The sequence below is a fragment of the Microtus oregoni genome, unplaced genomic scaffold (genome assembly GCF_018167655.1).
Source record: "Microtus oregoni isolate MIOR12 unplaced genomic scaffold, Mior012 000162F_ref0000463, whole genome shotgun sequence".
Classification (NCBI taxonomy): domain Eukaryota; kingdom Metazoa; phylum Chordata; class Mammalia; order Rodentia; family Cricetidae; genus Microtus; species Microtus oregoni.
Window position 1 is genome coordinate 796,761 of NW_024544817.1, and position 22,545 is coordinate 819,305.

The 22,545-nt window shown below is 38.0% G+C and overlaps 1 protein-coding gene and 1 pseudogene across 3 annotated transcripts in view; both read right to left on the bottom strand.

The window, feature by feature from the left end:
* The window catches only part of Atp13a3 (ATPase 13A3), an 83,214-nt gene that overhangs the window by 46,780 nt on the left and 13,889 nt on the right, over nucleotides 1-22,545 (bottom strand). For 2 of the 3 annotated variants that reach the window (XM_041647172.1, XM_041647170.1), the window contains exons 3-10: nucleotides 11,958-12,056; nucleotides 9,535-9,708; nucleotides 8,790-8,972; nucleotides 8,506-8,576; nucleotides 6,943-7,023; nucleotides 4,929-4,998; nucleotides 3,468-3,602; nucleotides 1,318-1,390 (exon numbers count right to left, since the gene is read on the bottom strand). In XM_041647172.1, coding sequence (XP_041503106.1) covers nucleotides 1,318-1,390; nucleotides 3,468-3,602; nucleotides 4,929-4,998; nucleotides 6,943-7,023; nucleotides 8,506-8,576; nucleotides 8,790-8,972; nucleotides 9,535-9,708; nucleotides 11,958-12,008 — 838 coding nt within the window. In that variant the 5' untranslated portion in view covers nucleotides 12,009-12,056. The remainder of the gene's footprint in view (nucleotides 1-1,317; nucleotides 1,391-3,467; nucleotides 3,603-4,928; nucleotides 4,999-6,942; nucleotides 7,024-8,505; nucleotides 8,577-8,789; nucleotides 8,973-9,534; nucleotides 9,709-11,957; nucleotides 12,057-22,545) is intronic. The other variant, XM_041647171.1, reaches the window with a different exon arrangement.
* On the bottom strand, nucleotides 14,121-14,772 carry LOC121445170 (annotated as a pseudogene).

The window sequence follows — 22,545 nt, forward strand, 5'->3', positions numbered from 1 at the left end:
CCAGCTACTTAGGAGGCCAGTGTTGCTAATTTAGCAACCCTAACTCAAAAGAAAGAGGGAGGGGCCTGGGGGGAGAGAAATGTGGAGAATATAAAAAAAAAGACTGATTTTAAATTCTGGAGAAATGAAAGTGGCTACTGCCTCCAAAGACCATGGCGTTATGCTATCCTTCACTTCAACATCTCAGACAGCTTATATGTCCTAAGCATTCTCCCCACAATCACTGCTTCCTTTTTACTTTGTCCCATGTAACAACACTACCCAACTGCATACATCTCTTGAGACTTCACTTTCAATTATCACATCTTGTTCAAGGCCCACATTTCAAACCCATATCCTTTCTTAACTCCACAACCCTGTTCTTGATCTGGGTGATGCCTTTAGTATTGTTCCTGAAAAACCACTCTAAACATGGGAGCCAGAATTAATCTTTTTTCTGAAAGACGAACAGGATGAAATCTGCTTAAAGTCATTTGGTAGCATCTCAGCCTTTGGAGGCATCCAAATTCCTTAAAACCCTTCATCTACTTTCAGCACACGACTTGCTGAATTCCAGATCTTAGAAGAATACAGTCTTAAATTCAGGCCTTTGGGTGCTCCTCTCCTCCTCATCTTAGACTCCTCACCAATTTTCTTTTCCTCGTTTTTTGAGACAGGGTTTCTTTATAGCTTTGGTTCCTGTCCTGGAACTAGCTCTTGCAGACCAGGCTGGCCTCGAACTCACAGAGATCCACTTGCTTCTGCCTCCTGAGTGCTGGGATTAAAGGCATGTGCACCACCATGGCTCAGTCCTCACCTGTCTTTAATTTGGCTTTCTTCGACTTTAAAAAACCCACCGTGAGTACCTAAGAGCACAGCAGTCTAGTGTTAAGAAGTCCCTGCTTTCATAGTACTCACCACACTTTGTTGTTTATCATGTCCTAGAGCTTAGCAAAGAGCCTCTACATTGTACAATGTTATATAAAGGAACGAACTGTCCACAAATCTGGGAATCTAAATGTGTTATTTTCAATTCTGAAGAAGGAAGAGAGGAAGGGAGAAGAAGAAATAATAGGGCTGGTAAGGTGGAAAAGAGTAAAGGTGCTTGTCACCAAGCCTAATGACCTTAGTTCAATCCCAGGACCCACATGGGAGAAAGAGCAGGGAGTGTCGTGGGTTGTCTTCTGATCTCCATACATGCCACTGTACATACATACAATTAAATAAATGCAATTTTAAAATATGTATAAACATATAAAAATGGTCTTACTTTACACAAGTATTTAATTACATGTTGTGTGTTCATTTACTCTTTCAACCCTCCTCTGATGTACTTACCTTCATTTACTCTACAAACTGAAACTCTCACGGTACTGTGAGTTGCCACCATATCATGTAACATAACATATTGCTGAAAGAAATAAACAATATACAAATCAAGATAAATAAAAGAAAGCTCAATTACTGTGATCATTTTTTACTATTCTGCCTATATAAAAGGTCAAAACTCATGGGATAGGGAGATGGCTCCATGGTTACTTGCTTGCTACTTCTGGTGGCTTGAATGAAATGGCCCCAAGTCCACACAGGGGCACTATTGGGAGGTGTGGCCTTTGGGGTTTCAAATGCTCAAGTCATGCCCAGTGTCACTCTCTCCTCCTGTTGCCTGTTGATCCAGATGTAGAACTCTCAGCTACCTATTACTATGCCTGCCTACATACCATCGTGCTTCCTGCCATGACAATGAACTAAACTGCTTAACTGTAAGTCAGCCCCAACTAAATGTTTTCCTTTATAAGAGTTGCCGTGGTCATGGTGTGTCTTCACAGCAATAGAAACCCTAACGAAGACACTACTCAAGTTCAGTTCTGAGCACCCATGTGAAAGCTAAATGGGCATGGCAGCCTACCTATAATTTCAGCACTCAAAAGGCAAAGACAGAGGATTCCTAGAGCAACCTGGTTAGCTGAACTAGTTCAGTAAGTGAGCTCTGGGTTCAACTGAAGCCATGCCTCAATGAGTAGGGCAGAAAACAATCCAAGAAGATACCCAGGATCAAAATGAGGCCGCCAAGCACAACTGCACTCACTTATATGTAAACATATCCATGCACAGACCCAAGTTAGAAATTCAAGAATTACTATTTTAGCTCAAAGATAAACTTTAAATGAGGCAGTCTTGAAAACATAGGAATTATCTTGTCAACACTTCAATCTTTAATAAGCAAATATAGACACCTATAGCTTCTGAGTGATCATGTGATAATTTGATTCTAAAAACATCTAAGAGTGTAGCTTTGTGAGCATATGCAGTCTTAAATTCAAACTCTAGTACCACAAAAACAATAAAGTATTTGATTCTCCCCTCTGGCCCAAAGGAAAGAGGGAAAAAAAAGGAAAAAAGCCAGAGCTGAAGAGATGGCTCGATGATTGATTAAGAGCTCGATCAACTCTGATAGAAGACCCAGGTTTATTCACAGCACCCACACAGTGGCTCACAATCATCTGTAACTCTAGTCCCAGAGGATCCAATAATCTCCTCGGGCCTTTGCAGGCACCAGACACTTGAGGTGCACTGACATAAAAGAAGACAAAAGAACAGTACACACACACACACACACACACACACAAATAATATGTCCAAGACCAAGCGTAAAGTATAAAGACTGGATAAAGGCTACCCTAGTTACCGAAAGGGTCTGCAAGAAGCCCATAAAAGACCACCAGTTACGTATGCAATAAGCAAGAACGTTTATATATAAAAAACTGCGAACATTTTGGGGTGGCACATAGCGACCACCCAAGAGGTTCGGAAGGCCCCTTTTTATGACGGATTAGGGGAATTCCCTGGAGGAGAAATTAATCTGGGGGTGCTGATTGTACTGTAGGTGGCTCTAGTGGTTAGGGACGTTTTAGCAGCAGGGTAGAGAAAGCTATCTTTAGCTATAAAGAAGCTATGGTCATGTGCTAAGCCAACAAAAGGCTGTGGAGCACCTGCTAATTGGTTGCCCCTGAGTTGTAGTTTTCTGGAGAATTCCTTGCTCAGCTCCAGTCACCTTCAGTAAATCAAAACACGTCCCTGCCGGGGACTATTAGAAACCTGTCATGGCTTTGGTCTGGCTCCCTGGCCCTCTTAGCTATCTTGTCTAAATGAACAAACAAACAAAAAAAAAAGGAGGCCGGGCGATGGTGGCGCACGCCTTTAATCCCAGCACTCGGGAGGCAGAGGCAGGCGGATCTCTGTGAGTTTGAGGCCAGCCTGGTCTACAAGAGCTAGTTCCAGGACAGGATCCAAAACTACAGAGAAACCCTGTCTCGAAAAAACCAAAAAAAAAAACCAAAAAAAAAAAAAAAAGGAAGTTTGTATGTGTACTTATGGAAATATTACGTTAAATGTATTCTATACCAAGTACTATGCATTCTAAAAAACTTACAAGTTACCACAGAATGCAAATATACTACTGAAAAATGTAAGAAATTCTGACTTACCTTCCTAATGGAATATAGTGAGCTTATAATGGATACTATGGACATGATCACAATGGCTAGAGCATAATAATAGTATTCATCAATGCTCCACAGGATAACACTGAACAGCTGGAAAATGTAAAATGGGTTGAGAACCTAGAAACAACAAAAAGGATACATCAGTAGGCATAAATAGGATAACAATATGTATAAACATATAGACTCTTTACCTCTTCACCATTTCACCAGAGATGTAGACAACCAGATACTTATAGAATGGGCTCTGTATTCTTGCTTCCCATTAAATAATAAAAATTGAGTCAATAAGCTTAAATTATTTGCATTCATTTAGATTCATACCAAAGGCAAATACAGATTCAATTAGAAAAAGTTAACCTGTATGAATTTAGCTATTCTGCATTATACTTTTGGTTAAAGCTAATTTATTTGTAATAAATTTTGTGCTCTGGGCTAAAACAAAACTTTTAATCAAACAGAACAAATGTTTGCTTTTAATGAACTCCAAAGAGAAATTTACTTATATTTCAAAAGTTCACTGACAGACAAAGAGAAGATAAATATGTGATAACGGAGAAACTGCTTTGTTATCTCAAAGGAAACTTCTTGGTATTTATTCTCAAATAAAAGTAAGACTACAAAGCCCTGGTAGTGAACTTTATAAAATAGTATTTCATCTCCCTTAATTCCCTCCCAATGTCTTTTATAACTGCTGCTTTGTACCTTTCTAAGCACTTTCATGTATGTAGTACCATTTTACTTCAAACGTAAATTAAATATTAAGAAATTATTCCAACTTTATCCATAAACAAGTAGCAGGTAGAAATGTTTTCAAGATAAAAATCAAAGACAGCTACCAATAAGATACTCTCAAAGATCTGCCTGCCTCTGCCTCCCAAGTGCTGGGATTAATGGTGTGCACCACCACCATCAGGAACTTTTTTCTTTTTGGTCCTACATTTTTCAGTCAGTACACTAAACTATTTTTGCAAGCTGCATCAATGGCTACTCATATTTCTAGTAAAGTATTCATCTAAAGCCAAAAACCAGAACAAAAGACTGGCAAGCCTTCCTGGGCTAGGCAGTTATTCACTAACTTCTTTTACATAGTCATAATCCTTTATTCACACAGTCAAGGCAGTTATAAACGAACCCTCACTACAAGAACTAACACTGTTCCTGTTCCTTTCATTTCCAATACGACACCACATGAAATGAGAAAAGGACCAAAGAGAATGAGAAGCTATATTAGATGTGATAGAAACACACACACACAAAGAAATCTGTAGTAAAAATGCAAAATTATATACATTATAAATACTCTTCTACCAGACAACAAGTTTTCCATCTTAACGTTCCAAGTAAAATATGAAGCAAAGTTAAGCAGAAAACCAAGACTGTATCCTTACACGTGACTCTCCCCAGTTGACGGGAACACATACTATTAGTTACACAGAGTCTTACCTCTTTAATTAGAAGCTTAAAAACAGAAGGCACTTTCACAGCAATTTCATTTACTCCATAAATCAACTTTCTATGACAGAAAAATACGGTAACTGTATTAGTAAATGATTTAGGAAAAGAATTATGTATAAGTAAGGCCAATTGTTCTTATGATTCTTGCTTTTAAAACCTTATGTTCCATGACTAAAGTTCTCTACTTTAAAAAATAAAAAATAACTCCTGTGTAGTTCTGGCACCACCTTTAATCCCAGCACTTGGGAAGCAGAGGTACACAGATCTCTGTGAGTTCGAGGCCAGCCTGGTCTACAGAGCAAGTTCCAAGACAGCCAGGAACACATAGACCAACCCTGTCTTGAAAACAAAAAACAAAACAAATAAAATTTAAAAAGCTATCTATGCTATTTAAACCAAAGCAGTCGATACTGGTAACCAAACTTTTAACAGTTTACATCATTTTGAGTCTCATTTTTACTATGACAAGAACCTTTCTTATTAGTCAATCATGTAAGTAAAAGACTCATTTCGTTATGTCTAAGCTGTGCTGAAAATTACTACATAGATCAGGCTGCCTTCAAACTCATCGAAATCCTTCTGTCTCAACTTCCCAAATCCTGAGACTAAAGGTGTAAGCCACGACAACTGACTAAAGTTCTCTTCTTGACAGACAATTTTTTGAAAGATTTATTTTTATTTCATATGCATTTTGCCTACCCATGTCTATGCATCACATGCATGCAATATCCACGGAGGCCAGGGGAGCACATTGGATCCTCTGGAACTGGGATTACAGACAATTAGTTGTAAGCTGCCACGTAGGTGCTAGGAAAATCCATGTCCTCTGGGAGAGCAAGTGCTCTTAACCACTAAGACATCTTCTCTAGTCCCCAAACAGAGCAAACTGTATTGAGATTTAAATTACGAATTTTATAAGAAATTAAATTCTTTGAAGAATCTTACTCTACTTTTTTTCCCTAGGGAGACTATTTTACTAACAAAGTTCATTTCAAAACACTGCACCCTTGAAATCCTTCAGAAAAACACTTTCTTAAAGTTGCTTAGTGACAGGGGATGCTGCTGCTCCACTATCAGAGCCGCTGCCATTCATGCATAAGACCCTGGCTTCAATTCCAAAGGACGGCATAAACTAAGCATGATGTGGTACTTCCCGGGAAGCCCACCACTTGGGAAGCAAATGTAACACCAGGAGTACAAAGACATCCATCCTTGACTACATACTGTGTGAAGTCAGGCTTAACTATGAGGCCTTGTCATTTTTTAAAAAATAAATAAATAAAAGCCCCCCCCTCCATAAAATCCGGGGAGGTAGGGGGTGCGTGCCTCAGTGTAGACTGTAGCTTGAGTAAGGCTGTAAATTCTACCCGATCCCTCATCCCTCTAAAACCCACAGGTTCTTCATTTTAATCTCCTGTAATGATTTGTATGCTATTATAATTATAGCCTTTTATAAAATGTTAAGTCTGAATTTTTTGTTCAAACATTGAAAAACACATTACAATAAAAATTCCAATTCAATCCAAAAACTACATTTATCTTTAAAATATGTAATACACTGGCATTATTTTTATACTTTAACCAATAACACACAAAAAAGCATGGCTCCAGTTTATAGTTTCCTGGTGGGAAATCCAAGCTCATGCTTACACTTCCCATATCAGAAAATCTAAGGTGCTGCTAATTTACAGAACACTCCATTATAATATGCGTGACTGAAGATGGCACTCCACACACTAAACAACATTCCAATTTCAGAGACAAGAAAATATGAGTTTTGCATCTTTAAAGAATTGATGAATAAAACTTTAGGATAGTTAACTTTAGCTTAATATTCTTATAATTCTTAAACTAAAGGAGTTTTGCTCAAAATATCAGTAAGGGCACAACTAACAGCATGTTTTGCTTAAGTACCTACATTATACGGTACAGGGTTGGCTATATATACACTTCTGAATTTAGGAATTTTGAGAACAGATCTACTTTAGTTGGATAAAGTTACCTGTAGGCATGCATCCCTTTTGTCAGTCCTGCACTATGCTTTTCATAAATTGATGTACAAGAAACACCTTCATCCAGTCCCCTAAATAAATCCAAAGTTTTTACTTTAAACAAAGTTTAAAATATCCATATTAATGCCTCATTTTGCTATATGTGTGATTTTAAAACTGTAACTTCCTTACAAACTTCTTAGAAATTCTTAACAACAAAATTAGAAATCATGAGAATTTTAAGATCTCAAAGTCTTAAATAAAACAATGAATTGGTATAAGTCTCAAACACAGCTATGTTATCCACTGTATGTCATGGATCTAAATAATACTATGTAAGTAAATATACATTATCCTTTAACAGTTTTCAAAGATTATGAGTCAGCAATAAAACTAGTAAAACTTCAGATAAAGTATAACTAGTGAGAATTCTAAACAAGACTTGGTTTTTATCCTGTTTCTCCTTTATATTTTTAGTTTTAAATGAAGAACTCCAATATAAATACTTTCCTGAACTACTACTACATATCTCCTTTCAAATATAGACCATAAATGTCTAAAACCTAGAACAATCCTAACTAGGATGTTTTCCCCCAAAAAAACATAATTTTACTTATTTTAACTGTTACCAGTAAAACATTTCTAAACCAAGAGAATTAAACATATTAATCTCTTTATTCTCTACATTTTACATACAGGAAAGCTAAGCTCTACAATTTGTTGATGTCATTAGGGTAAGTTTAAATTTTACAAATTTCAATGGCTGGCAGAGACCAAACAATTATATTAGACATTCTTCCATCAGAGCTGATGACTTCTCCAGAATGCAATTCAAAGACAGACTAGCAGTTCAGTGTTTAACAAGACTGCAGGACATTGGCATCTGACATCAGCATTTTTCCTTAAAGTGATGGTTCTTCAACTTTAGAACCAGGCATGAGAAAACCATCAGGCCCATTACAGAACAATCTAATTCTTTAGTATTTCAGGTAAAATTTCCAGGTATTATCTTAAGTATTCTTGATCCTTTTTTTATACACACAAAACAAAATAAGGGATTATTCCAATTTGTCCTATCAAAGGTAACACAGTTACAAGTGTTCTTTCTCATTAGTAAAGTTTTCTAAGTAAGTATTCCATGATTCTCTGATTACAATGAACGAGACTAACAACATAGGAAAGGTAAAGCTCTAGGGTTGGGGAGAGGGGCTCGGTGGTACAGTCACTCACTGCTTATTAGCAGGTGTGAGTCCCAGATTCAATCCTAAGCCCAGTGCACACTCAAAACAAAGTAAAATAACAAGAAAAAACAAGTAGAAAACCTAAGCTGTGACGTATTCTAAAATTCTTCACGCCCCTCAGCCTCCCTGACAGCATGTTCCATAGGCAAGCACGAGCTTTCTAAATTTTATGTAAATTTTTCAAAGGTACAAGTTGCAGGTGAAACTCACTTTATAAGTGAATAAAGGTAATAGAATAAGTCTCTCTGAATTTATGTAACATTAGAATACAGCTTTTTTAAATGCATTTTCAAGATGTTCATAATATATTCTAAGCAAAAGAAAAATACTTACTTTAAGAAATCAAAATTGTGAATGGTATCATTCCAGAAATATTTTATGCTATGGTGGGTGAAATAACGCATCTGTAGAACACACATAAATATTATATCACAAGGCTTATCATCACTTCTCATAACATGTCATTTTTTTTCTATTAAACTCAGTTTTATTTAATGGCAAATATTTTACAATGCATCTAATTTTAGCTCACATATAATTTTGCAAATTATGATCTACCTTTGATAATGTAGAACATTATGGTTTTTCAAAAAAGCTTTGATACTCCATCACAGTACCTGTTGGGACTGAGTCTGTGAGTATTTATTCATCTCGCATCTATTTTCTTCAGTCAGATTCTCAGTTAAATGAACAGCATGGCCATTAGAAACATTATTAACTACAGATTTTGCATTAAAATTTGGTTGATTTTCCAGAGGAAGAAAGCGAATTTTTGCACAAAACCACATTCTAAATTCATCCTTAGAAGAAAGGGAGAAAGGTTAAAAGTAAGTTATGCACATTAAATAACAGCCTGTACTTTTATGTAGTCTATTACTTAAAAATTTAGTCATCTCTTTCTGAGAGAGTATCATTTCCTACTCACTTAACATGAAAAATTTATGATCAACTTTAGCACACCATCAGTACACAGATTCCATAAAAGTTCAAAATTCAAGCCTTAATTTACTCACATATATAATAAACATTAACTATTACAGCCTCTTATAAAATGTTTTAAACTAGGATTCTAAAAAAAATTGTTTAAGACATAACATCATACAGTCAAACCTGGCCTAGTCAATGAGTGGTCAGTACTCAGGACCTTAAAAGACAATTAAGCATCTAATAATCCCCCGGGTCACAAAGAACTGTAAGATAGCCTCATCCTATTTAAGACTTATCACCACAAAAATATTCATTTCAAAGTCATATCTGAGAAATACTAAGCATTCCAAAGTCCCAGTCACTTATTCTGAACAGTTTACACAAAGACATTATTGAATAATCAACCAGCTACTAGTAATACATGCATGGACTTACAGTAGTCCTGAGCAGCACCACTTCACAGTCTTTAACTGCAGCTCTAACGCATGTGGCTTTCACTCGCCACTCAGGCATCCAATAGAGGAGGAGGAGGAGAAAACCACCAGTACAAATCACTCCTATGGAAACCATGGCAAGCTTCCAGTGGCATAAGTTATAGCCATGTATCTCCTGAACAAAAATGGCAAACACAAGATTAATGAGCAAATGATAAGAGATAAACTTATTTCCAAGATATGTATTTTTTTAATATTTATTTATTTATTTATTATGTATGCAATATTCTGTCTGTGTGTATGTCTGCAGGCCAGAAGAGGGCACCAGACCTCATTACAGATGGTTGTGAGCCATCATGTGGTTGCTGGGAATTGGAGAGATGGCTCAGTGGTCAAGATATGTATTTTTATATAAACTTTATTTTCTCAACTGATTATTTATCTGTTATTTTCAGTAAAACTTACTGAAAATTTCAGATTTAAGAGTAAAATTTGTTGAACATGATCTATATTTATCTCTAATAAAGTATTTGCTACTAATTCAACTGTGTGTGTATGATTAATGAGAAAATAAGGCAGATAAACTTGTTTCAAAGATACATAGCAAATCATATATTTTATGTGTAGGAATGTTTTGCCCATGTGACTGTAAACCATGTGTGTGCAGTGCCCTCGGACCAGAAGGGGCTCTGGATGCCCACTGGAAGTGGCATTACAAATGGATCCAAGTCTCCATGTGGATACAGAGAACCAAACCTGGGGTCGTCTAGAAGACTAGCCAGTGCTCTCAACCACAAAGCAAGCTCTTCAGTCCCATTCCTTGTAACTTTTATCATTTCACTTAAAACTTTTTTTTTTTTTTTTTTTTTTTTTTTTGGTTTTTTTTCGAGACAGGGTTTCTCTGTGGTTTTGGAGCCTGTCCTGGAACTAGCTCTTGTAGACCAGGCTGGTCTCGAACTCACAGAGATCCGCCTGCCTCTGCCTCCCGAGTGCTGGGATTAAAGGCGTGCGCCACCACCGTTTGTTTTGCAACCATTTCAGACTTACAGAAAACTGTAAAAATATCAGTATTTCTTCTAGATCCTTCAAGCCAGTTTCCTCTGTCAAAACCACAGTGTTCCATTACTGTCAACTACACTCGGTATCAGGATTTCACCAGTCTTTTTTACTTCCGTCATATTTTATGACACTACATTCACTGACTAATTGAGATGAGGATCTCAGATTGTTGAAATGGCTCAGACATTAAAAGTGCTGGCTATGACACAGGGTCTCACACTGATAAGTGATGTACCCAAGGCTGGCCTCCAACTTATGATCCTCCTGCCTCTATGCCCTGCATCCAGGATTACAAAGCATGTATTACTATGCCAGGCACATTACACTTAGATGATTTTTTTAAAAGTAACTTGCTAACTGTTTCAATACCACTGTAACTGATCAACTTTACTAACCCAAATTATTTTTAAATATTCTTGAATTCCCACCCACAGTGGTTGCCAAATAAAACACCTCAAACTGACAAAGGCTTCATGAAGTATACATGTCAAGTAAGCAGTGGAAATTTGTTTATCTGATGGCAGCGAGATATACTAAAACTTATTCCTTAACATGGTGGTGATACATGCCTATAATCTCAGCACTTGGGAGACTAACTCAGGAGAGGTTACTTGGGGAGCCTGCAAGATGTATCAGAACAAATGTTCTTGCCATGCATGCCTGCTGACTTGAACTCAATCCCTAAAGCCCAGAAAACTCCTGAAAGTCGTCTTCTGACCTCCACCACATGCACCCCAAGGCACACACGTACTTAATGTACACACAAAAATAATAAAGCATACATTTTTAAAATTTTAAAAATAAACAAATCAGGTGGCAGCGGCACATCCCTTTAACCCCAAGACTTGGGAGGCAGAGGCAGGTGGATCTCTGAGGCTGCCTGGTCTATCATGAGTTCCAGGACAGTCAGGGCTACAGAGGAAACCCTGTCTCATAAAACAAAAACAAATAATAATAAACAGCAACAAAAACAACCACTTCAATTAAAACACTCAAGTCAAACCAGGTAAAAAGGCAAGTGCCTTTGATCCGTGGACTTGAAAGGCACATGCAGGTAGAACTCATGAAACTGGCTTGGTCTATAAAGTTAAATTTCAGTTCAACCAGGGCTTCATGGTGACTTTGCCTAAAACAAACAAAATATGCGTGCAGAAGCGCGCGCGCACACACACACACACATACACACAATCAGGATACAAAAATTCATATGCATGTGTCATGGATAGGCGTTTCACTAGGGATCAAACCAAGAGCCTCAGAACATTAGATGGACAAACACTCTACCACTAGGTTGTACCCCAACCCATGTTGGTTTTCCTTTCATTTTATCTTTTTACTCCTTAGGAAATTATGAAAGATAGTTACCATTTCATCTTCTTGACCCTTATTGATAGTCTTCCTTTCTTCTTTGTCCATTTCTACAGGCTTGATAGGTGCTGTGCTTCACACAACAGGTGAAGATAACTGCAAGAACAAAAGAAACAAATGTTGCCTTTCTTTAAAAACAGATCTTGGCTGCCCACCAAAACTAGATGGTAAAACCCCACTGCTGATGACACCACACACTGAGAAATCAAGTTGTAACTCAGTTATAAACTGTCTCCCTGTGGAGAACTTTCCTAGCACCAGAAGGTGCTACTGGAGAGAAGTTATCAACAGTCTTACCCAGATATGGATTTTGTTCACTACAATACCAACCTGTCAGGCAAAACATCCTCATGGGTACAACAGGGTCATGACTATTATGTACAAAACTAACTACTTTGTGATCGTATTTGGGGCCCATTCCACAGGAAGAAAATCATGCTTTGACATGTAACCTGAGTCTCAGGCCCTAGGGGGAACCTATTATTCTTGCTTTGTCCAAACTACCTTCCACATAGTTATGTTTATACCCACAGACTATTGCTGCTCTCAATCTTGGACAGAGATACATCTTTTTGCAGTTAATAGACTCATAACTGGTAGAATAAGTAACTGTTGAAAGCTCAACCCTAAACACCCCATCTGTATCACTCTCTTCAAGGCTCACATCATTGTAAATAGCAAGGGAAAAAAATAACCCAAAGATGGGGGAAAACACTGTGCAACGCCGTCCTCTACACATAACAGCCGCACTAACTCACAGCAGCAAATATGGCCATCATCATTCCATCATGGACAGAGAAGGGGCTCACAGGACCTGAGCATTAGCTTGGGGAGGAGGGCAAATTTCTTCAGTGGAATAGTCACTAGTAAGTTATCCTATAACCATAATTAAACTGAATAATACCAAAATCAAAAACAGAACATAAAAAAAATTTTTTAAAGCTTGTTGAGAAAAAGTGTTCTGTGGAAGTGGGAGAAGAAGAAGAGGCAGGAGGATGGGTATGTCAAAACATACTATATGAAATGAATGAAAATATCAAAGAATGATTTATCTTTAAAAATGTTAATAATACCAGGTATGGTAGCTCACAACTTTAATCCCAGCCCAGCATTTGAAAGAAGAATATCTGTGCATTCAAGGCCAATCTGGCTTACATAGTAAACTCCAGGCCAGCCGAGTTGCAAAACAGTAAGATCTTGTCTCAACAACAAACTTTGTTGTGTTTTTGAGACAGGGTTTCTCCGTGTAGTCCTCGCCTCCCAGGGCTTGCGCTGTAGACCAGGATGACCTCAAACTCAAGAGATTCAACTGATTCTGCCTCCTGAGTACTGGGATTAAAGGTGTGCACCACCACCACTTGGCCAAACTTTCTTGGCAATAAAAATGGTGGTGTCTCGAAAAAACAAAAACAAAACAAAACAAAACAAAAAAAAATGGTGGTGTTTTGCAAATGTCTTTAATGATCTCTCCCCTATCCCTTTCTTAGTAATCTGTCCATTAACTCAATTTTCACCCCAGACAAGTTTCATAGAGAGTAGAAAACAATCAGAGAGGATTGCTCAGTGTACCTGGTATCTATCAGACAAGGCTGGTTCAGTGTTATCCTAATAAAATTTTGGCTAGGAATTACTATTAAGTATGTAACACATTCAATAAGTATTTGTTAGGTACAGTAATCCTTTAAAACACAGACCGGGGGTACACACCTGTAATCCCAGCACTCAGAATTAACTGGAGTCTGAGGCTAGTCTAAGCTACTTAACCTTGATGAGATTCTTTTTTTTTTAATATACATTATTTTATTACAAATTTAAAAAAAAAAATAACAAGAGAAAATGCAACATCCTAAAAAAAAAAATTACTGGCAATACAAATTCCTATGTATGTTTGCTGTGCTACCATAAGAAATTAAAGAAACCATTAAATATTTAGGAACATTCAACATCAAAAGCTTTAACTCTAACTGTATGTTGTAGCCCCCCAAAAAGCTACAAACTCCTTTTTTAAAAAAGTATTTTCTCTACAAAGAATCTCATCAGCTATACAAAAATCTGTACAGTTTTTATACTGAAGCTAATGTTGAGCTGCACTTGAATTTCACATTCTTAGCAAAATAAGTAGCCTGAGCACATACACTCCACACATTTTAGGACAGCCATTTATTCTTCATCCTCATCTTCCTCATCATCTTCATCTTCTTCTTCCTCCTCCTCCTCTTCCTCATCTTCTGGTTCATTCTTCTTCTTTGAGCCTGTTGGCCTACCAGGACCCTTCTTTCCTACTTCACTTTTGCCCTTGGCACGGAATGCAGCAATATCCTTTTCATATTTCTCCTTTAGTTTAGCCGCCTTCTGCTCATAGGGTTGTTCATCTTTGGCAGACTGTTCAGACCACATCTCACCCAATTTTTTTGCAGTATCTCCAATAGACAGGCCTGGGTGTTCACTTTTGATCTTTGGGCGATGTTCAGAGCAAAACAGGAAGAAGGCAGACGGTGGTCTCTTTGGAGCATTAGGATCCTTTTTCTTTCCTTTCTTATCACCTTTGGGAGGAACGTAATTCTTCATCTCCCTGTCATAGCGAGCTTTGTCGCTCTTGGCCAAATCTTCGAACTTCGATTTTTCCTTTGCAGACATGGTCTTCCATCTCTAGGAGCACTTCTTGGAGAACTCGGCGAAGTTGACCGACGAGTCGGGGTGCTTCTTCTTGTGCTCCTCGCGGCACGTCTGCACGAAGAAGGCGTATGAGGACATCTTGCCCCGCGGCTTGTTGGGGTCTCCCTTGCCCATCGCTGACGGTGGCTGCGCGGCGTCTACCTGGCGCGAGCGCGTCCCTCCGAGGTCGACACGAACACTTCCTTCCCCAAGCTCCGGCGAGAACTGGCTCCTCCCCTTGATGAGATTCTTCCTCTCCCTACCTAACACACTTCCAAAAAAAGGCTGTGAGGTTGGTTTTCTAGCTGGTGCTTGTTGTTTTACTGTAATTCAATTCCGTTCCATGAAGTAGTTTAGCTCAAGGTAGATGAATAAGACTACCTATCCTAAAGCTGGAGGATGAAAAAAAGAACTCAGATTGTTATATATCAAAGCTGCAGCAGGTATGGATTAATGAAGCATACTGTTCAGGTTGTAAATAGCGGTGAGTCAAAAACTGGCATATTATTGTGACTGCAGAACCTGCAAGTACTATTTCTGAGGAGCTGGAGAACCTGCCTAGGGTTCTTAGATAACTAAGTATTCTCCCGATGAGCTGTATCTGTATTCCCCAGAAGACTTCCAGTGAGTTCAACCAACCAGGGAGCAAATATATTTGAGAAGAGGAAGCACTTGTACTCGACATGTGCACTTTTTTACTGTCATGAATAGCAAAAGAACATGCATGGGTTAAGTGCAAATAGTATACCACATTGCATAAAAAATTAAATACCTCAGACTTTAGTATCTGGCAAATCCTGGCATCAGTCCTCACAAATATCAATGGCCAGTTACATATAAATTATCAGTTCTAAATCTCTTCTCTGGCTGGCCTGGAAATCACTATATAGGCCAGTTTGGCCTTGAATTAACTCAGATCTTCCTGAGTGCTGGAATTAAAGGCATTTGGCACCACTGGGACAGTTCTAACTTATAATACAGTATTAATACATAAACCCCTGCACACGGACAATAATTATAAAATCATACAGGAGAGACTAAATCTAAAAAGTCTGAGTTACTGCTTTAAAACAAGGGTAGAGAGCTGGTGGGATGGCCTCACCACACAAGCCCCATGACCTAAAATTTGACACTGTGAATCCACAACGGAAAGGTAAGAGTACTGTGGGAGGGGGGGTGTACACGCTCACAGGCACGTAAACAAAACAAACAAAAACAAGCAGGGTTTGTCTCTGCAGAACACAGTGCAACACTATCATCTCACTCAATTTAGACTTCATAACTAGTATACATCAGATCTGGCACATAGCAGACAATCAAAAAACACTTGTTTGACCGTTACTGTTTGACAAAGATATTTCTGTTAAGACAGCAATAATTTTTAAATGACAAAGAATTTTAGACTACTCTCTATATAGAAATGTTTAAAATCCATTTACCAATCAAAACAAAATATTAAACCGAATGTCACTGCAGAAATGCAGTAGTTTTAAAAGTATCTAGTCCAGCTTCTCCAAAACAAGTCATGCTACCATCTAAAATCCTTTGGACAATTTAGGAATATCTTCTCAGTCTATGGCAGTACTTCGGCACTAAAGCATACTTAACAGTCATCCCAATACCATAACAATCCATCAAATCAACGATTTGACATGGTAGTTATTCAAGGGCTGGCTATCTAGAAACAATTAAGCAAGCCCAGCATTGTTCCCTGTGATAAAGATCAGTAGTCAGTGCCTGAACTTGTAGCATAAGGCCAGTCCTGCTTTTGTCTTCAAAGGTAAGTCTCCACTAAAGAATACTGGACTAAACTGGGGTTCATTAAGCTCAGCACCACTAAGGATTTATTGGTAATAATTTCTGATAACCAATTTTAGTTATTTCCTATCACCACATTTACATAAAGAAACTACTTCTAGTCTTTAAATTTAAATTTTTATTATTATTGTGTTTGTGTAAGTGCAAGTGGGTATTCCACAAAGTGTGTGGAGGTCAGAGGACAACAAAGTCAGTTCTCACCCTCTCTCCAGTGCCGGATATTGAACTCAGGTGTCATCAGACTTGTGAAATAAGCACTTTTACCCACTGAGCCATCTCACCAGCCCCTGCTTCCAGTTTTTATAATCTTCAGTTTCAAATAGTGATCAGATTTACCCCCTGTCTAAAACAGAAACAAAATGCATAATGATTTAAAGAATGAACATCAGGCAATGAAGGAAACTGGTAACTGAGCACTGTGAAGCTAACACAGCATGCTCTACACTTGCTCCAGTTCACTGAACAGATCAGGAAACTCAACTGGGTCCAGCAATCCCTAAGCTTCTAAGGCTGGGAGTCAAGAGAAACACAAAGAGCAACCCTGGGTAAGGCTGACCCACCTATAAAGCTAGAAGCTGGAAAGTGGAGACTGAGGATCAAAGTTCAAGGTCAGCCTCAGTTACTTGGAGTAGCAGGCCTGCGTGAGCTACAAGAGACCCAGGAGAGAGCAAAAAACAGAGGGAAGGAGAGGATCTGAAAAGGGTCCCTAGTCTTTTTCTTTTTTTACAGGATCTCACTATGTAGCCCAGCTGTCTTGGAGCCCACTATGTATGTAGACTGTAGCGCCTGCACTATAGGATGGTAGTCAAGCCAGGGACTAGGCTGCAGACTTAAAAACACGCGCACACAGAGACACGAGGACACGGGTCATCCTTGAAACAAGAATGCCAACTTTATTATGTTCTAGGTAAGCTTATATAGGGATCTTATATAGCCACACCCCAGCTTTCGGGATCTTTCAAACTGCAGGCCTCACCAGAACCCACTCCCCTGCCATCAAGGTCTCGAGCTCAGAGCAGCTGCAAGCACATGTAAACAAGTTGTTTTGCTCAGTTCACTTCAGCAGGCAAAGGGTCTGTGGCAGGCAAAGAAAGTCAAGGGGCCAGGGGTCTGTAGCCCCCAACAGTGGACCAGGCTGACTGCCTGTGTGCTGGGATTAAAGTTAAAGGTGTTCATCCACCACACCCAACAATCCCATCTCCTTCCTTCCTCCCTCCCACCCCTCCACCCCACCAGCTGCCAGTCTTCGGTTGAGTACTTATTGATCATATGTAATCAAAGCTAGCTCAAACTTATGGCAATCTTTTTAGCTTAGCCTCAAAAGTACTGGAATTATAAGGAACAAACCAGTATGTTAAGGTGGAATTGCCATTAAAATTCAATGTCTTCACTGGGCCCACAAACTAAAATTTTTCCCCTAAATTTAACAAGTATTAACTATATTCCCAAGATTTTGAGCAGTAAAAAAGCGTATCAAGGAATACTTCAATTCTTCTTGACTTGCATGATAATTTATTTTCCTAAACAATCACTGACCATGTTATATTGCAATACTTTATACAAAAATTACTTCTCTACATGTCAACTGCTTTAAAACATAATTAACACCTTACCAATTTTAGCAAAATTGCAACATTAATTTAAATATAAAGCTGTTCTAAAATTCACCCATTATCACTAACTTCAAATATATTATACACCTCCTAGGAAATTACCAAGGATTAACCCTTCAAATACACTTGAAAAACTCATAATTCCAACTCTGCTTACATTTAAAACATGCATATTATAAATGTAAATGTTTATATAAATAAACCTTTCAATGACTCCATAAAGATAAAGAATATAAAAGTATCTTAAAATACAACACAACCAACATGCATATTACTTTTCTGACAGACACCCACATAAGACATTTCCAGCATTAACAAGCTTCAAAATTACATTAAACAAAGCCTTGTCAGCTCGCTAAAGTGCATTTTTTCAATTAAGTCAATTTCTTTATCACAGAAAATAAATCTTACCAATAACATTATATACCATTATTCCTCTGAGATCCTGATACTTCAGCTTTCAAAAACTGGCTCTTCATATAAAATAAAACCATAAAAATCCATACAACACTAGAATTTTATGCCAAATATAGGTTCTGTTTAAATTCCTTTTAAGATGATTAAGATATTAAAATCTAGTACTTTTTAATTCAGAAACTTTAAATGGGTTTTAGAAGATATACCTTCTGTTCTTTGTCACTGGCAGAGCTCCTACTGAATAAATCCTATCCTGCTAGCACACACAAGTTCCGGTCACAGTGCATGCCTGAATCTTGATGTTATCTAAACAGCAAAGGGTTAGGCTATTGTCCTTAACCAAACCCTTCCTTGAATTTATAATGAAATGGATTTACTTCACGGGGTGGGGGAAAAATGCAGTGAAGAACAAAATGAAGCTATCAGAACTAAAACTCACCAAGTTTAATATAATGCTTACCCTCCCCCCCATTCCATAATTTCTAAGAACTGATTGTCTTTAGTCTGTTCTAAAATGGTCAGACCCTATTTCCTAAAACAAGACAAACTGGCATCAACAGGCAGAGAATCCCCCAAACCTCTTAAGACATCTTTGCTTTCTAATACAGTAATAATGTAATAATTCAGAGCCAAATGTGGTGTATACATCAGTCATCCCAGCAATCAGGAGACTGAGGCAGGAGAATAAGTTCAGGTCAGTCCAAAATAAAAGGAAATAAAACTTCTTAAGCCTACCTAGAATTCTCGAAAAATTAATTTTACAAGGTTCTTTAGAGTGATCATTAACTCAAGTAAAACATCAAGGATAGCAATTTTAAGTATTATAATTGTATTAAGTATTAGTCCTGCATTCACTGTAGAGTTGTTCTGACCTCTACATACATGCTCTGGCATGTATATGCTTGCATCCCCGTGACATACACAAAATAAAAATTTTAAAATAAACATTTAACCCCCATTTTTTTGAGATTAGGTCTCTCCATAAGGCCTAAACTGGTCCAAACCTTTTGCCTTAATTTATCATGTCCTGAGATTACAGGCATTTATCACTCCACCCAGCTAAGAACCAAAGGACACAAAGGAGGCATCAAAGACCCTGAATTATAAATACCACAACCAGCATTCTCAACTTATTTTCAAATTTATAGCATCCACAACAATCCACAACTCAAAAGTTCTATTTTGTGCAACTGAAGCAAAATGTGCCCTGGTACATTTAAACTAATCCAACCCACGGAACAATCTTAATCTTAGTATCTACACAAATACCTATGTAAAAAGAATAATAAAATCTTAATCTTCCAACCAGAGTAAGCAAACTATGACAAGTATGAGGACAGAAGTTAACTTCAAATCAGCTAACAATAAAAATGACATAATATAGCTTAATGAATACGTGGAAATTTTACAAGGATACCAGCTAAATTTTAACAAAGGTTCACTCAATACCCACTTTATCACTTCCATCTCAGACTTTCTCTTATAATACACGCTTTTGTTTCTGTGTTTAGGCTTAAGGAAGGCTATTGTGTCCAATATACACCAATCCAAGACTGTATTTACATTTGTCAAGTGAAGTCTTTGGGATTAATATGAAGAATGAGTACAGCCTTCACTATTTTTTAATCACTTTTATTATACATACACACACACACACACACACACTATCTTTTAAATAAGCGTTTTTATTTAGAATTATCCCACATGCTTAATACTGTCCTCATGAGACAAAATAGTTAATCTAAATAAAAGTTTGGATTTTATTTGTTTATTTAGGTTTTTAAAACAAAGTCTCAAGTAACACAGACTGGTCTTGAACTCCCTACACAACTGAGGCTGGCCCTGAACACTCGACCCTCCTGCCTCTACCTCCAGAGTACAAGGATTATATAGGCATTGCCACAGCACCCAGTTTATTCTACATTTTAAAAAATGTCTATTTAAGGGCTGAAGGGGAATGGGAGAAAGCAGGGTGAGGGAGTGAGACAACAATTATACATATATGAAATCACCACATTAAAAACTATTATTTTGTATGCTAACCAAAAACTTAGTTTTAAAAATAAAACTGGGAATGGCGGTGCATGCCTGTAATGCTAGTGCTTGGGAGAGAGGTAAGAGGATCAACAGATCTTCAGCTGCACAGGGCATTTGAACTCAGCTTCAACTTCACGTTATCGGGACTAAAAAAAAAAAAAAGAAGTTTTCTTATCTGATTCAATTATTCAAGTCACTAGGGTCCTAGAAGTCTCAAATCTTTCTCATGTATGTGACAGTTCCGAACTTCATGTTCAAGGTTAAAAGTTATCAAGTGTTAGTTATAACTACATAGGTCTCAAATTCCTACCCAACCATAATGAAAAATGCTACATCAGGCAAGAGTTTGAAACAGATTCATCCTAAAGACAGAATAGTTATAAAAACTAGCAGAACATGCTGGGCATTGTACGCCAATCCCAGCAATGGGAGGCGGAGGCTGGCGGATCTCTGAGTTCAAGGCCAGCCTAGGCTACAAGAGCTAGGTCCAGGACAGGTTCCAAAGCTGCAGAGAAATGTGTCTCAAAAAAAAAAAAAAATGGGGGCTGGAGAGATAGCTCAGTGGTTAAGAGCTCTGCCTGCTCTTCCAAAGGTCCTGAGTTCAATTCCCAGCAACCACATGGTGGCTCACAACCATCTGTAATGAGATTTGGTGCCTCTCTGGCCTGCAGAGATACATGCAGGCAGAGCACTGTATACATAATAAAATTAAAAAAACAACTAGCAGAATAAAACAGCCTAGAAGGAAAACTGCTTCTGACACCTGAGATAAAAGTCACTGTGCTACCAACTGTGACCATCCTCTGTGCTATGATAAAAAGAGTAAGGGAGTTTAGTTTTCTTTCTGGTAAAAACACCAGAAACTTCCATTTCTGCAATGCATGGCCAATATGAAACCTTCAAAACACTCTACCTGGATCTCACTTGTCTCTTTACTGTCAGCATTTTCAAAGTTACTTTCACAAGCACACTGTCTTTTACTTTTGTTTCACTTATTTTGTAGTGCAGGCTTGCCTACAACTCACAACCCAGGGCCTCGCACAAGCTCAGCAGGTGCGCTAAGCTACAGTTAATTAAATTTACCTCTTCTCTGTTTTGGTTCAGCTGAGTAAAAGTATTAACAACCCATAATACAAATATGATGAGCATCAAAAAATTATCGTTTGGTTTTTGTTATTTGTTTTTCAAGACAGCGTTTCTCTGTTTAGCCCTGGCTGTTCTGGAACTCACCCTGTAGACCAGGTTGGCTTCAAACTCAAAAGATCTGCCAAGCATGTGCCACTACTACCTGACTGCAAAGTCTTATTTTATTGAATTCATCTATAGAATAAAGTAAGCAAGTGCATCATCATACTAAGAGTAGAATAAACTAGGTACAGTGGTACTCACATTTAATCTCAGCACTCAGGAGGCAGAGGCTGAAAATACCTCTGTGAGTTCAAGGTCAACCTGCTCTACAAAGGCAGCTCTGTAGAAACCCTATCTTTGTTTTGTTTGCTTTGTTTTGGTTTTTTTTGGGGGGGGGAGCGGGTTCGAGATGGGGTTTTAGTCCTGGTTGTCCTGGAACTCACTTTGTAAACCAGGCTGTCCTCAAACTCACAGAAATCCATGTCTCTGTCTCCCAAGTGTTTGGATTAAAGGCATGCACCACCAGAACATGCCCGGCTCTGTTTAGTTTTTTGTTTGTTTTGTTGTTCTGTTTTTGGTTTTGAGACCCTGTATCTTAAAAAAGGGAAGGAAAAAAAAAGCATAGGCATTATGTAAAACTTGTTGTTGCATTCTTTCACCTGTAGGTGGCAATCTAATGTTGCTAAGGAAAAAGGAATAGATGAAGTTTAACTAAAATATTCAGTGGTTAAAGATGAGCTATATTATGCACCAATTTGTTTAGTTAAAAACTCAAAATATCAGTATGAAAAGGGGTTGCTTTCTGAAATGCCAAGTTCACCTGTCTCAAGAGAAAAAATAAGATAAATAACAAAAACCATAATGAGGGCTGGGCGTGGTGACACAGGCCTTTAAAATTCCAGCATTCATAAAGAGAG